The 17119-nt window shown below is 44.2% G+C and overlaps 1 protein-coding gene across 1 annotated transcript in view; it reads right to left on the bottom strand.

Annotated features, from left to right (window-relative positions):
- LOC124542147 overlaps window positions 1-17119 on the bottom strand; it is a 52956-nt gene that overhangs the window by 4495 nt on the left and 31342 nt on the right. The window contains exons 2-13 of the mRNA XM_047120082.1: window positions 16816-16913; window positions 15278-15445; window positions 14046-14159; window positions 12416-12569; window positions 10955-11100; window positions 8616-8709; window positions 7947-8044; window positions 7238-7417; window positions 4112-4219; window positions 2733-2873; window positions 1439-1549; window positions 394-495 (exon numbers count right to left, since the gene is read on the bottom strand). Of these exons, the coding sequence (XP_046976038.1) occupies window positions 394-495; window positions 1439-1549; window positions 2733-2873; window positions 4112-4219; window positions 7238-7417; window positions 7947-8044; window positions 8616-8709; window positions 10955-11100; window positions 12416-12569; window positions 14046-14159; window positions 15278-15445; window positions 16816-16913 (1514 nt within the window). The remainder of the gene's footprint in view (window positions 1-393; window positions 496-1438; window positions 1550-2732; window positions 2874-4111; window positions 4220-7237; window positions 7418-7946; window positions 8045-8615; window positions 8710-10954; window positions 11101-12415; window positions 12570-14045; window positions 14160-15277; window positions 15446-16815; window positions 16914-17119) is intronic.

Here is a 17119-nt window from a genome sequence, read left to right on the forward strand (position 1 = left end):
GACATTTTTTTTTTTTTTTGGTATATGTTGGTGGACGAGCAGATGGGCTACCTGATGGTAAGTGGTCACCATCACCCATAGACAATGACGCTGTGAGAAATATTAACTATTCCTTACATCGTCAATGTGCCACCAACCTTGGGAACTAAGAGGTTGTGTCCCTTGTGCCTGTAGTTACACTGGCTCACTCACCCTTCAAACTGGAACACAATAATACTGAGTACTGTTGTTTGGCGGTAGAATATCTGATGAGTGGGTGCACCCACCTACCCACCAAGTAAAGTACTTGAACGCCCCCTAAATTATAACTTAATGGTAGGGCTTGCAAGATAGCACCCACACATCAGAACAATTTGTATAATACAACATTTCTAGTAAATATTTGAAACCCACCTGTACAACTTTAAATCTGGATGGCGTTGAACAGAAACCGCTCTTAGTGGGCGTATTCGGACTTGGACTGTGGGTCACTCGGTCTGGAGTCACCGGTATCACCTGAAATTATATACAAAAATATATCACTACACAGTATAAAACAAAGTCGCTTACCGTTGTGTGTCCCTATGTATTTTTTAAATGTTAAAAAAGAATAACCGGTTCTTCGCGGTAGAATCTGCTTTCCGAACCGGTGGATTCACTTAATTGTAAATGACGATTCAAAAGTGCTTGTAAAGCCTACTTGAATAAAGTTTATTTTGATTTTCTTTTTTTTTTGTACGCTTAGGTCTTTGAAATTACGCAACGGATTTTGATGCGGTTTTTTTTCAATAGATCGAGCGATTCGAGAGGAAGGTTTTTGTATATAATCTATACATATAATAAAATTGGAGTGTCTGTTTGTAAAACTGGAATAGGCCTGTTTTACTTAACTTCTAAAATTATCATATACTAGCTGTGCCCGCGACCTTCTACATTCGAATTTAACAAAAAAAAAGTATTGTAGCCTAAGTTACTCCTTATTGTATCAGTTATCTGCCAGTGAAAGTCCCGTCAAAATCGATCCAGAGATTAGCCGGAACAAACAGACAGACAAAAATTGTAAAAAAATGTTATTTTGCTATACGTACATATGCATTGTATATAATCAGTGTATATTATGAGTTTAGAAATGGTTATTTACTAACGAAACTTGAAAATAATACTTAATTTATTAAAAAATCAATAAATAAAAATGCATTTCTCCAAACGTTTGTCACGTGACACAAACGATTGGCCGGGCTTATGATGAAGTCACTTTTTTTGTTAACCTTGCTTTTCTACTATATGTACCACAGATTAAAATACAGCAAAGTGACGTCACCGACCCCATTGCATCGCCATGTTGTGCGCCAATAGGGCTACTTTTACATTACAAACAGACACTCCAATTCTATTATATGTATAGATGGGATAAGGCCAGGGGGTGGGGAGTGGGGGGGTATGGGGGGGGGATGCTCACCGAGAAGCGCGAGTGCGCAGGCGCGGGCACGGGGCTCCCGGCGGGCGAGGGCGCGGGCGACGGCGCCGGCGAGCGCAGACGCGACCGCCCGCCCTCCTCGCACACCGCGCTCTGCACACACACACACACACATGACAATGAGTATTATGTCTGTATTAAGGGGGGGGGGGGGGGGTTGGTTTCTGATGGTTATTATTGTTGTTACAGATATTTAAATTCCCTTAAATAATAATATAAAGAGGGTGTTTGTATATTTCCCAACGATGGGCTAAGGCCTCCTCTCCCGGAGACGGTTAGATGTTAGCTCGAGATGGATTATAAACACCTATTGAACACGTATAAATTCAGTGGCGCATGCCTGATAGTTAGGAATTTCCTTAACGAATTTATAATTAACATAATTTTATTTATTATATTTTTTAATGTTATAAAAGAGTAACTACTGGTAGCTTCAACAACAACAACAGCCTGTAAATTCCTACTGCAACGAGGAACATATTCCACCACGCTGTTCCAATGCGGGTTGGTGGAATTCACATGTGGCAGAATTTCGTTGAAATTAGACACGTACATGTTTCCTCACATTTTTCTTCACCATCGAGCTGGAGATGGACTATAAACACCTATTAAACACGTGTAATGTGAATAATGGCGAATGTCTGGATTTGAACCCGCAATCATCGGTTAAGAAAGTTAGGAGTTCTCTTTACGAATTCATAATTAACATAATTTTATTTATTATATTTTTTAATGTTGTAAAAGAGTAACTACTGAGTTTCTCTTCGGTTCATTTCTATAAATCTACATTCCTAACCAGTGGTAGCTTCAACAACAACAACAACAACAACAGCCTGTAAATTCCCACTGCTGATCTAAAGGCCTCCTCTCCCTTTAAGGAGGAAGTTTGGAACATATTCCACCACACCAATGCACGTGTGGCAGAATTTCTATGAAATTTGTCACATGCAGGTTTCCTCACAATGTTTTCCTTCACCGCCGAGCACGAGATGATGAATCAGCGGTGCTTGCCTGGGTTTGAACCCGCAATCATCGGTTAAGATGCACGCGTTCTAACCATGCGGCCATCTCGACTTCGTTCTCCGTTCAAGTGGTAGCTTCACTTAATTGTTAAATGACTCAAAAGTGCTCGTAAAAGCCTAATCGAATAAAGTATAGTTTAGTTTGGAGCATGTGTGTAGTATGTATGTATGTGTAGCGTTGGTGCGTACGAATAAAGTATAGTTAGGCTTGGAGCATGTGTGTAGTGTGTATGTATGTGTGTGTCGGTGCGTACGTGTGTCGCGGGCGCGGTGTGGCAGGTGAGGCTGATCTTGCGCAGCAGGCGCGCGGGCGCGGCGTCGGCGGCGTCGTTGCGGCGACACAGCGCCCGGATGTCGCCCAGCAGGCGTGACGTCACCGCACACTGGCTCGCCTCCTGTTATACATGCAAAACTATTACTGCTACGATCTATCTATACACATTACAATCCATTACACGTATACTGCTACATATTTTTATTATATACTAGCGGTCGCGGTAGATAACGGTTCATAATCAGTCTTCTAATATCCCTACTGCTGAGGCACGGTCACATTTGAAGAATTACTGCAACCGGCGCTTGGATCTATTGTGATAAACCTCAAATTCGTGATCACAACACCTCAGCCAGACCAACATCAGCCACGAATCTGATGAGGTTCTTAGGGTCGGAGGCCATTATGCCCTCTAAGGACCGGAGTTAGAACATTTTATAGTTCTATCTTTTATAGTTTAGGCATCATACGCAAAAAATCAATCATTTTTGGTAGATTTTTTCCTTTTTTGTCCGAAAAACCCAAAATAACTTACGGAACCCTATTTTTTTTTTTCAAAATAAAATTTAGCCTATGTTATGCGGGATTAATTTAGCTTTCGAATGGTAAAAGAATTTTTAAAATCGGTCCAGTAGTTTTTGAGCCTATTCATTACAACCAAACAAACAAAGTTTTCCTCTTTATAATATTAGTGTAGATTATTTATTATAGATTATGTATATACTATTTTAAAATATTAATAAATAAACCGGAGTGCCTGTCGTTATCCAGCCGTTCTCAGCTATTATCGAGCCGTCGCTGTGATTGGTGAACGCTTCTGATAGTTTTGGAGTTTAGTTCGGAGCAATATTAATTTAATAATTGTATTAACTAACATGACTGTATTTTTTTTAAATGTTGAAAAAGAGTAACTACTGAGTTTCTTGCCGGTTCTTCTCGGTAGAATCTACTTTCCGAACCGGTGGTAGCTTCACTTAATTGTTAATTGACGATTCAAAAGTGCTTGTAAAAGCCCACTTGAATAAAGTATACTTTGATTTTGATTTTGATTTTATAACGAACATATAGACAGACAGTCGGCCGGGAGAATTTTGTTTTTTTTTATTATTGAATTTCTTGACGACCTCCGTGGTCGAGTGTGTACACCGGTTTCCATGGGTACGCCACTCTGAGGTCCCGGGTTCGTCCGCCGAGTCGATGTAGATTACCATTAGTTGTCTACGTCGTCTCGGGTCTGGGTGTTTGTGCCGTCGTTACTTCTGATCTTCCACAACACAAGTGCTTTAGCTACTCACATTGGGGTCAGAGTAATGTATGTGATGTTGTCTCATATTTATTTATATAGTTGTGTCAACTCACCGGCGGATCGTCCAAATCGATTTGTGTTAGCGTCGTGTTATCCTTCATGGCGTTCAAGATCGCTTCCAACCCAGTTATGCTGAATTTATTCTCTCGTAGATCGAGTCTCTGAAAAGCGTATATTTTACAATTAATAATATAAATAAGTAACAGCCTGTAAATTACCCACTGCTGGGATAAGGCCTCCTCTTCCATTAAGGAGAGGTTTTGGAACATATTTCACCACGCTGTTCCAATGCGGGTTGGTGGAATGCAAATGTGGCAGAATTTCGATGAAATTAGACACATGCAGGTTTCCTCACGATGTTTTCCTTCACCGCTGAGTACGAGATGAATTATAAAGACAAATTAAACACATATATATATAGTGGTGCTTGCCTGGGTTTGAACCCGCAATCATTGATTAAGATGCACGCGTTCTAACCACTGGGCCATCTCAGCTCTACTACTCCTACTTGAATAGAGTATATTTCGATTATTGATTCTATCCGATGATTGCGGGTTCAAACCCAGACAAACACAACAGAATTTTTTTTATACTTAATATGTGTTAATAATTCATGTCTAGCTCAGTGAAGGAATACACCATGAGGAAACCATACCTAGTATAATTTCAACGAAATTCTACCACATATCACACATATCAATAATCCACCAACTAACATTGGATTAGGGTAGGGTAATATACTCCTACCCTTCTCCTCAAAGGCCTCCCTCTGAGGTCACTCTGAGGTCACTCTGAGGTTACTCTGAGGTCACTCTGAGGTCACTCTGAGGTCACTCTGAGGTTACTCCAGCAGAGTGCGTTCAGCAAACGGTGAGACGGATGTGAAACCACCGACGCGAATTGGAACAGCATGGGGTAATATAGTCATATATCATGATATAATCGTTCTCGTGAAAGGGAGGGTGGAGTGTAGTGGAGTTTAGTGGAGCGGGTAGGGGTAGCTACAGCGGGAACGCTTCTCGTCAAGGGGAGAGTGGGGTTCAGTGGAGCGGGTAGGATAGCTGCAGCGGGAACGCTTCTCGTCAATGGGAGAGTGGGCTTTAATGGAGCGGGTAGGGGTAGCTGCAGCGGGAACGCTTCTCGTCAAGGGGAGAGTGGGGTTCAGTGGAGCGGGTAGGATAGCTGCAGCGGGAACGCTTCTCGTCAAGGGGAGAGTGGGGTTTATTGGAGCGGGTAGGGTAGCGGCAGCGGGAACGCTTCTCGTCAAGGGGAGAGTGGGGTTCAGTGGAGCGGGTAGGATAGCTGCAGCGGGAACGCTTCTCGTCAATGGGAGAGTGGGCTTTAGTGGAGCGGGTAGGGGTAGCTACAGCGGGAACGCTTCTCGTCAAGGGGAGAGTGGGGTTCAGTGGAGCGGGTAGGATAGCTGCAGCGGGAACGCTTCTCGTCAAGGGGAGAGTGGGGTTCAGTGGAGCGGGTAGGATAGCTGCAGCGGGAACGCTTCTCGTCAATGGGAGAGTGGGCTTTAATGGAGCGGGTAGGGGTAGCTGCAGCGGGAACGCTTCTCGTCAAGGGGAGAGTGGGGTTCAGTGGAGCGGGTAGGATAGCTGCAGCGGGAACGCTTCTCGTCAATGGGAGAGTGGGCTTTAATGGAGCGGGTAGGGGTAGCTGCAGCGGGAACGCTTCTCGTCAAGGGGAGAGTGGGGTTCAGTGGAGCGGGTAGGATAGCTGCAGCGGGAACGCTTCTCGTCAAGGGGAGAGTGGGGTTTATTGGAGCGGGTAGGGTAGCGGCAGCGGGAACGCTTCTCGTCAAGGGGAGAGTGGGGTTCAGTGGAGCGGGTAGGATAGCTGCAGCGGGAACGCTTCTCGTCAATGGGAGAGTGGGCTTTAATGGAGCGGGTAGGGGTAGCTGCAGCGGGAACGCTTCTCGTCAAGGGGAGAGTGGGGTTCAGTGGAGCGGGTAGGATAGCTGCAGCGGGAACGCTTCTCGTCAAGGGGAGAGTGGGGTTCAGTGGAGCGGGTAGGATAGCTGCAGCGGGAACGCTTCTCGTCAAGGGGAGAGTGGGCTTTAATGGAGCGGGTAGGGGTAGCTGCAGCGGGAACGCTTCTCGTCAAGGGGAGAGTGGGGTTCAGTGGAGCGGGTAGGATAGCTGCAGCGGGAACGCTTCTCGTCAAGGGGAGAGTGGGCTTTAATGGAGCGGGTAGGGGTAGCTGCAGCGGGAACGCTTCTCGTCAAGGGGAGAGTGGGGTTCAGTGGAGCGGGTAGGATAGCTGCAGCGGGAACGCTTCTCGTCAAGGGGAGAGTGGGGCTCAGTGGAGCGGGGGCTACGTGCAGCGGGAACGCTTCTCGTCAAGGGGAGAGTGGGGCTCAGTGGAGCGGGGGCTACGTGCAGCGGGAACGCTTGTCGTCAAGGGAGAGTGGGGCTCAGTGGAGCGGGGCTACCGGTAGCGGGAACGCTTCACGTCAGGGGGAGATTGGGGCTCAGTGGAGCGGGTACTACCTGCAGCGGGAACACTTCTCCTTAAGGGGAGAGTGGGGCTCAGTGGAGCGGGGGCTACCTGCAGCGCGGAACGCTACACATCAAGGGAAGAGTGGGAGGGTGGGGTGTACGTGCAGCGCGAACGCTTTTTGTCAAGGGAAGAGTGGGGTTTAGTGGAGCGGGTAGGGGTAGCTGCAGCAGGATCGCTTCTCGTCAAGGGGAGAGTGGGGCTCAGTGGAGCGGGTAGGAGTAGGTGCAGCGGGAACGCTTCTCGTCAAGGAGAGAGTGGGGCTCAGTGGAGCGGGTAGGAGTAGGTGCAGCAGGATCGCTTTTCGTCAAGGGGAGAGTGGGGCTAAGTGGAGCGAGTGGACGTACGTGCAGCGGGAATGCTTCTCGTCAAGGGGAGAGTGGGGCTCCGTGGAGCGGGGGCTACCTGTAGCGCGGAACGCTACACATCAAGGGAAGAGTGGGAGGATGGGGTACGTGCAGCGCGAACGCTTGTCGTCAAGGGGAGAGTGGAGCTCAGTGGAGCGGGGGCTACCTACAGCGCGGATCGCTTGTGATCGTTGTCAAAGGGAGAGTGGGGAGTGTGGGGGTACGTGTAGCGGGAACACTTCTCCTCAAGGGGAGAGTGGGGTTTAGTGGAGCGGGTGGATGTAGCTGCAGCGCGAACGCTTGTCGTGAGGGGGAGAGTGGGGCTACCTGCAGCTCGGAGTGCGCGCGCACGAGCGCGGCGACGCTGCGCGCGTCGGGCGCGAGGCGCGCCGCCTGCAGGCCGAGCGACACGAGCGGCGCGGCGCGCTCGGCCGCCAGCGCGCGCACGCCGTCCGCGCCGAGCGCGTTGCGGCCCACGTTGAGCACGCACAGCGACTGCGACGTGCGCTGGGGGGGGGGAAAATACCATTAGAGCGGCGGGAAGGTCGATAAATCCTTATTGGGGGGGGGCAGGGGTACCATTAGAGCGGCGGGAAAGACAACAAATCCTTCTTGGGGCAAGGTATTCTATGATAAAATTCCGCAGACACTTTTAACTTTGCCGTTTCGTAAATTCCAATCGTTTATAAAAAATACATTGGTAAAGAAGGCGTATTGTTCGTGATGATAAAAAAGCATGGAGTTAATACCTGTTGATTTCCAAGCAGGGTATATTAATTTAAATAACTGTATTTAACTAATATGACTTTGTATTTTTTAAATGTTGAAAAAGAGTAACTACTGAGTTTCTTGCCGGTTCTTCTCGGTAGAATTTCCTTGCCAGACCAGTTTAATAGAGTTACTACTGAGTTTCTTGTTGAATCTTGGTAGAATATACTGACGAACCGGTGGTAGCTTAATATTAAAATCGAAACTGTAACATGTTTATACAAGAGTGCTTTTATGAGCTCACTCGAATGAATCAATAATTACTTACCAGTATTTTAGCTAAGTGTTGAGCACAGTTCCTCGTCAGCTGATTATTCCAGAGCACCAAGAACGCCAAGCCGCGTGACTCGTATCCACCGGCTGAAACTAAATTAATTAAATACAAAATTTAATCAAATAAAACATTTGTATTTTTATGTTGACCATACTTAGGATTAGTACTTTAAGTACTGTACAGTCGCCGCGAAAAATATATTAATATAGGATTATCTGTATTGCATAATGTGGTAAGAGCTAAGTTTGTTTATTTTTAATACATCTTTACAAAACACTAATGAAATACACAAATATACATGACATTACTTATAAATGAGCCGAGATGGCCGCGTGGTTATAACGCATGCATCATAACTTAACTGACGAATGCGCGTTCAAACCCAGGCAAGCACCACTGATTCATGTGCTTAATTTGTCTTTATAATTCATCTCGTGCTCAGCGGTGAAGGAAAACATCGTGAGGAAACCTGCATGTGACAAATTTCATAGAAATTCTGCCACATGTGTATTCCACCAACCCGCATTGGAACACCGTGGTGGGATATGTTCCAAACCTTCTCCTCAAAGGGAAAGAAGGCCTGAGCACAGCAATGGGTAACTTACAGGCTGTTGTTGTTGTTATTGTTGTTGTTGTTGTATATATATTTAAGTCATAACTCACTTCGGCCGTAGAGAGGAGAGATCGTCGAAGGAGATGGCGGCGAGTGTGCCGACTGAGCTTCTAACGCGCTCGCTATGTGCGCTAAGCCCGCGTCCTAAAGAACAATATTATTATTATTTATTAATACTGGCGACCTAAAACAAGTCATTAGTTATCGTAAAAGAATAATCGAAAAGTTTAAAAATGGTTATTATGGGTTATCCCTAAGAGATTTTTTTTTCTCTTTATTTTGACACAAACAGTCATTAATCTAAAACTACAATGATCTAAAACTAAGTAACATAAAGACAAGGAGTGGCCAAACTTGAATACATTTGAATATATATATTTAACAACATCAGTTTGAAAACAGTGGTGAAAGTCGCCTAAACAGAAATGATACATACCTTAAATTATTAAATAGATAACAAGTAAATAAGAAATTATATAAAAAATAATTTTAGTCAGTAATAAATAAAACAAAAAAAAAGACATATACTATTGAGGACTTCTTTAAAGATATTTTCAAGCTGTACAATACTGTAGTACATTATTTTGATCTATCTCTCAGCCAGCGTTTGCAATATACATCACATTGGAAACATCTAAAATAATCAGTGTTTCTCTACTATATTGTCTATGTATTATATACAAAAAAAAAAAATCTCTCGAATCACTCTATCTATTAAAAACAACCGCATCAAAATCCCTTGCGTAATTTCAAAGATCTAAGCATACATAGCAACAGACAGCGGTAAGCGACTTTGTTTTATAATATGTAATGATCATGTATTATACATATAAACTTCTTGAATCACCCTATCTATAACAAACAAACGCATCAAAATTGCGTAGTTTACTCATACAGAGATAGACAGACAACAGTATAGTGCGACCCAAATTAGATGTAGCATCGGAAAATGCTATGGAATGAAAATAAAACAGATTACTGCTGATTCACACAACCAATAGAAATAGCTCCCTATCGCGCCATTCGACGCTATTCGTCGCTATAGATTCCCGCGTCAGAGAAAGCAAGTGCATGCAAATCGGCGCGTCAAATTGACGAATATATTAGATCATATTATATTACAAGTTATTACGTTTGTGCAAAGATCATATTCGCGTGAGAAATAAATATTGATAATTTGGGATAGCGTACTCAATTCGGATGTGATCGGTTTTACGAATTTTGCCGATGCGACATCTAAGTTGTGTCGTACTATACCTATCAATCGGTTCGACCTAGAGATCAATGTCTTCATACCTGGGCAGTGCTACTACGTCACGTTAGCATCCGAAATGGCGCCCACCGAAAAGACGCAGAGGGTACCGCTGGTTTTTTAGTGGGTATTCCGGTGTACCTGGACACACTCGTCCAGACCATAGGGGAGTCACACATACCCCTCCCCCCACTTCCATCACGTGGGGGAAGCGAGTAACGTGTTTTTCCAGCGAATGAGAGAAATAAAAAGGCAGTACTGCTGGGGTTCACTGTATCTGGTTGTTGGACTTTTACCTAGAGACCTACGTCTTCATACCTAGGCAGTACCACTGGGGTTCAACTGTAACTGGTTTTTGGACTTTTATCTTGAGACCTACGTCTTCATACCTGGGCAGTACTACTGGGGTTCAACTGTATCTGGTTTTTGGACTTCGAACTGGAGACCTACGTCTTCATACCTAGGCAGTACTACTGGGGTTCAACTGTATCTGGTTTTTGGATTGCGACCTTGAGACCTACGTCTTCATACCTAGGCAGTACTACTGGGGTTCACTGTATCTGGTTTTTGGATTGCGACCTTGAGACCTACGTCTTCATACCTAGGCAGTACTACTGGGGTTCACTGTATCTGGTTTTTGGATTGCGACCTTGAGACCTACTGAGACCTACGTCTTCATACCTAGGCAGTACTACTGGGGTTCAACTGTATCTGGTTTTTGGATTGCGACCTTGAGACCTACGTCTTCATACCTAGGCAGTACTACTGGGGTTCACTGTATCTGGTTTTTGGATTGCGACCTTGAGACCTACTGAGACCTACGTCTTCATACCTAGGCAGTACTACTGGGGTTCAACTGTATCTGGTTTTTGGATTGCGACCTTGAGACCTACGTCTTCATACCTAGGCAGTACGACCGGGGTTCACCTGTATCTGGTTGTTGGACTTTTACCTTGAGACCTACGTCTTCATACCTGGGCAGTACTACTGGGGTTCACTGTATCTGGTTGTTGGACTTTTCTTGAGACCTACGTCTTCATACCTAGGCAGTACTGCTGGGGTTCACCTGTATCTGGTTGTTGGACTTTTATCTTGAGACCTACGTCTTCATACCTAGGCAGTGTTACTGGGGTTCACCTGTATCTGGTTGTTGGAGAGGTCCAACAGGTGTATCCTTGTGTTGTAGCGCAGCAGAGTCCCGATCTGCACGGCGTCTGCGGGCGACAGCCCGTTGTCTCCGAGACGCAGTTCGCGGACCGACGTGTTCGTCTTCAAGGCCAGCACTGGAATGAGACAAGTGATATATCAGTGGCTGCTATTGGTCGAAATATAAGTGCCATATTAACGACTGGTACGCTATTGGTCGAAACATTTGAGTGATATTAACGACTGGTATGCTATTGGTCGAAATAGAATGTTAGTGACACATCAACTGATTCGCTATTGGTCGAAATAGAAGTGTTCGTCTTCAAGGCCAGCACTGGAATGAGACAAGTGACATATCAAAGACTGGTCCGATATTGGTCGAAATAGTTGAGTGTCATCAATTACTGATCAGCAATTGGTCGAAATAGTTGAGTGTCATCAACGACTGGTACGCCATTGGCCGAAATATTTAAGGCAAAATATACTCTATTCGAGTAGGCTTTTACGAGCGGTTTAGACTTTGGAATCGTCATTTAACAACTGGAACACCGGTTTGGTATGGTGAATCGGAAGTACCGCCAAAAACTCTGCAAATACTATTTGCTGTTGACTTACCTGTTGACTTCCAAGCAGGATACATTAATTGAAATAATTGTATTTAATTAACATGACGTTGTATTTTTTAAATGTTAAAAAAGAGTAACTACTGAGTTTCTTGCCGGTTCTTCTCGGTAGAATCTACTTTCCGAACCGGTGGTAGCTTCACTTAATTGTAAAATGACGATTCAAAAGTGCTTATAAAAGCCTACTTGAATAAAGTTTATTTTGATTTTGATTTTGCTGACATTATTCAAGAAAATCAGTATTTAGTTATTAAAGATTTGTTTGACGTGGATGGGATAGCTAGCAAAAATCGTTATCGTTCCTTTAGTCCCTTATCTTTATCTCCTCATCTCTCTGTCCTTCTCGTCTATTATCTCAGTCCCTTTCTAATAAGATGATTATGATCAACATTATTTTACTAACATTTTTAGATTAATTTATTTCTGGCCATTTTTTGACGACCACTGCGGTCGAGTGGTGAGTACACCGGTTTTCATGTGTACGCCACTCTGACTCTGAGGTCCCAGGTTCGATTCCCGGCCGTGTCGATGTAGAAGGTTCATTAGTTGTCTACGTCGTTTCGGGTCTGAGTGTTTGTGCCGTCGTTACTTCTGATCCACAACACGAGTGCGTTAGCTACTTACATTGGGATCAGAGCAATGTATGTGATGTTGTCTCATATTTATTTATTTAATTTCTCTCAAACGTTGCTAATTTATTTCTTATATTCTCATATCTCCACCAATCATGAGCCGATTCAAATGTCTTGGGTCTAAAGGCGATAAGCTGGGGGGGGGCTCTGAGGTCAAAGAGCGATAAGTTGCTAGGCTGTGGGGGGGGGGGTCTCACCGAGCGCCAGCAGCGGCTCGCCGGCCAGCGCGGCGGCCTGCAGCGCCAGCGCGCGCAGGCGGCAGGCGGCGGGGCGCAGCGCGCGCGCCAGCACGGGCGCGTGGCCCGCCTCCAGCCGCGCGCCGCACACGCCCAGCTCCGACAGCTCCGCGCTCTGCACGCACACACACACACACTGGACTATATATACAGACTACGCGCTCAGACAGCGCATATACAGACAGCTCCGCGCTCTGCACACACACACGCACTCACTGGACTACATATACAGACTACGGCAGCTCCGCGCTCTGCACGCACACGCACACACTCACTGGACTACATATACAGACTACGGCAACTCCGCGCTCTGCACGCACACGCACACACTCAGTGGACTACATATACAGACTACGGCAGCTCCGCGCTCTGCACGCACACGCACACACTCACTGGACTACATATACAGACTACGGCAACTCCGCGCTCTGCACGCACACGCACACACTCAGTGGACTACATATACAGACTACGGCAGCTCCGCGCTCTGCACGCACACGCACACACTCAGTGGACTACATATACAGACTACGGCAGCTCCGCGCTCTGCACGCACACGCACACACTCAGTGGACTACATATACAGACTACGGCAGCTCCGCGCTCTGCACGCACACGCACACACTCACTGGACTACATATACAGACTACGGCAACTCCGCGCTCTGCACGCACACGCACACACTCAGTGGACTACATATACAGACTACGGCAGCTCCGCGCTCTGCACGCACACGCACACACTCACTGGACTACATATACAGACTACGGCAGCTCCGCGCTCTGCACGCACACACACACACACTCACTGGACTATATATACAGACTACGGCAGCACCGCGCTCTGCACGCACACACACACACACTCACTCAGTGCCGCCACTGCCCGTGGACAGTGGCGCATTAGATATTCCTTACATAGCCGATGCGAGACCAACCTTGGGAACTGAGATGTTATGTCCCTTGTGCATGTTTTTTTTATGGTATACGTTGGCGGACGAGCATCTGGGCCACCTGATGGTCACCATCATAGACAATGACGTTGTTAGAAACATTAACCATTCCTTACATCTCCAATGCTAAACTAAACTTGGGATCTAAGATGTTATGTCCCTTGTGCCTGTAGTTACACTGGCTCACACAGCCTTCAAACCGGAACACAACAGTACTGAGTACTGTTATTTGGCGGTAGAATATCTGTACGGTGGTACCCACTCAAACGGGCAAAAAGTCCTACTACCATTACTTCACATAAATCAAATGTTATCGGTATTTAGAATGTATTTAGAACGTGTCAATACACGTCAGAACAATATCACAGTTTTTTAAATACTAAAACGTTACTCGTCAACATCGTACCGACGAAATCCAATTTCAGATGTGTTTCGATTCATCGAACACAAACTAACTAAACTACTAAAACATATAATATTACATCCAATGTAGCTAGTACGGTCAGCATAACAAAACATATGTTACATCCCTTGTACGGTCAGCACAACAATTACCTCCGAACCGGAACACAACGATATCGACTCGCCCAAATGTCATTTAAGTCCAGATGACTTGGAGAGCTCGTGCTATCGAATTACCTTCTTGATCATTCGCGAGGCAGCCTGCCAGCCTCGGATGCCGAACTGCCTCGGTCCGTATATACACAGCGACGTCGTACTCTCGTAGTACTCGATCATATCGAACAATGCCTCCTGGAAGTAAATAACACAACAATCAACAACAAAATATACTTTATTCAAGTGGGCTTTTACAAGCACTTAAGATTCCTCATGTTATTATATATGACCTATCCTACACCGTTGGTTGCCTGGAAGATATCGCTATGTAGCGAAAAGGTCGCCGAAATTGTACGCCTGTTATATCAAGGCCATATCTATGCTATATTTATTGTTATTTCACTGTGTGGTGTACAATAAAGAATAAAGTAAACTATATTAAGTGAAGCTACCACCGGTTCGCAAGTAACTTAGTAGTTGTTCTTTTTCAACATTTAAAAAACAGTCATGTTAGTTAGTTACAATTATATATGTATGTAATGTAGCCTGCCTGTAAGTCAACAGGTATTAACTCCAAGCTTTTGTATCGTCTGTATAATCTTGTATTGAATAATATGCCTTCTTTACCAATGTATTTTATACAAATATTTTAAGTTTATGAAACGGCAAAGATATTGAAGTAAATGACAGTATATTAATTTCCCACAGCTGGGCTTAATAATCCATCTTTTGGAGTGGTGGGGATGAATCGAATCAAATCCCTTTATTCGAAACGCACATTTATAAGATTAGTTATGAAGTTTTTAAGTAGGAAGCTCCTGAAATTCCTACTTGAAAACTTCATAAATAACTTCATAAACGTGAGTTTGTTTATTTGTTACGCCTTCACATATTAACAACTCAACCCATGTGTATCTTACACCTCATCCTGTCCCCTCTTTGCTCACACGCAGGCGGAATTCTATATCACATCAAAAGCATTAAAAGATAGTATTTAGATGAAAAAAATAAAATACGTGTTGTATATTTTGGGCCCCTGACAGAAGTGATAACTTACACTGTCCTAAATACGGCTAGCAATGTGTTACGAGTGAGAGAGAAGGAGCCTACTGCTGTGTGCGTAAGAGAAAGGGATGCCTTGATGGACAGACTGGCGCCGTAACGCGTTACGTAACGAATCGGTTTACAATCCCATAAGAAGTTATCACTTCAAAATTCGTTTTTCTTAAAACTTTCAACTTAACCCGGGGAAGAGCAACACAAAGTTTGAAAACCACTGTCCGATACGTCATCGAGCTGATAAGCGTACTAACCGCTCCTTCGTCGTCGATATCGGTGTGGTCCAGCTCCAGCTTCCGGAACTGCACCTTCCTCATCACAGCCTCGAGGGCGTCCGTCGGCGCCGAGCCGAGAAGCGAGCAGTCGCTGAGGACGAGACGGGGAGCCCGGGTGGTACCACCGATCGTATTCTCCGGCAGTTCCTGGAAATAATACCCAGCCTATTAATATCAGAGAGAGAGTCGAGATGGCCCAGTGGTTAGAACGCTTGCAACTTAACCGATGATTGCGGGTTCAAACCCAGGCAAGCACCGCTGATTCATGTGCTTAATTTGTCTTTATAATTAATCTCGTGCTCAGCGGAAACCTGCATATGTGACAAATTTCATAGAAATTCTGTCACATGTGTATTCCACCAACCCGCATTGGAACAGCGTGGTGGAATATGTTCCAAACCTTCTCCTCAAAGGGAGAGGAGGCCTTTGGCACAGCAGTGGGAATTTACAGGCTGTTGTTGTTGTTGTTATTAATATCATCTGTCAGCGTTCAATAGCTGGACAAATATCTATGAGTCGGTCTGGTGTATATTCCATCAAGCACACATCACCTACAACCTCGAATGTGAGATAAATACTGAACATTAATTAAAATATTATCTTACAAAGTTCACAAACAACTAACTACAAAACTACTATATTTATAAGTCACATACAAGTACCGTTAGATAATAATCTATCTCGAGATTGTGATCTATCGAAAGTTTGCTAACCTACTGCTCGCAATTTAACGCTAGTTTATAATCTATCTAAGTAAATTTCAATTAAATTATAAAAACCGGCATATTATGAACTATAGAAAGTGAATACGTTTTTATTGTAAGTCATATAATCGTTCACAATCTTTCGACAGTTTACAATTGCGCGAGTTAGTTTAAAATCTAACGTTATTAACAATTTGACGGTCAAATCAGATCAAAATATACTTTAATCCGTTGAAATAGATAACAAAATAATAATTATAGCTACTACTAGCGCCATCTAGTATGAACTATATGTACGTGATAAAACTTCAAATAAAATCCCACTCTGCACCGAATTACTAAAAGTTTTATTATAATCATGTTGGCTTTTACAAACACTTTTGAATCGTCATTTAGACATTTAACAACTATATTCAGTGAAGCTACCACCATTTCGTAATGCTTTCGGGAACCTAAGAAACTCAGTAGTTACTCTTTTTCAATATATATGTAATATATCCTGCCTGGAAGTCAACAGGTATTTTAGCTCCACGCTTTTGTATCGTCTCTATAATCTTGCATTAAATAATATGCTTTCTTTACCAATGTATTTTTTACAAATGATTTCAGGTTAAAAAACTTTATTACCCATAAAGAACCTTACAGTTCACTTTACAATGAGAAATACATATATCTTATATACAAAGTTTGTTTTTTGTGGTATAATCCGCGACAGTACAAATCCATTTCAATTTATGAAACGGCAACATTAAAAATGTCTGTGGAATTTTGATTACGGGTGATATATTAATAATATACATATATATATGTTACCCGTATCTGTTGCAGTACTGAATCGATGGGCGGTGTCCCGTTACTCCTGCAGTACTCCAGGTATTCCGCTGCGAGCTGCGCACGCGTCGTCGTCGGCACTGGAAACGAGAGACAAGATTACATTAAAAAAAAAAAATACTCCAAAATCATTGAGACAAATTTCTTACTACTGGGCTTCTCCCTTAGTGGATAAGGTTAGGAGCATATTTAACGTGACCAGACGTCCCTTTTTGAACGGGACAGTCATAAGATGAACTCTGGGACACGAGTCGAATGCAAGCGGTGTGCGAGTGTGGTATACTGT

Source organism: Vanessa cardui, chromosome 30 (genome assembly GCF_905220365.1).
Source record: "Vanessa cardui chromosome 30, ilVanCard2.1, whole genome shotgun sequence".
Classification (NCBI taxonomy): Eukaryota; Metazoa; Arthropoda; class Insecta; order Lepidoptera; family Nymphalidae; genus Vanessa; species Vanessa cardui.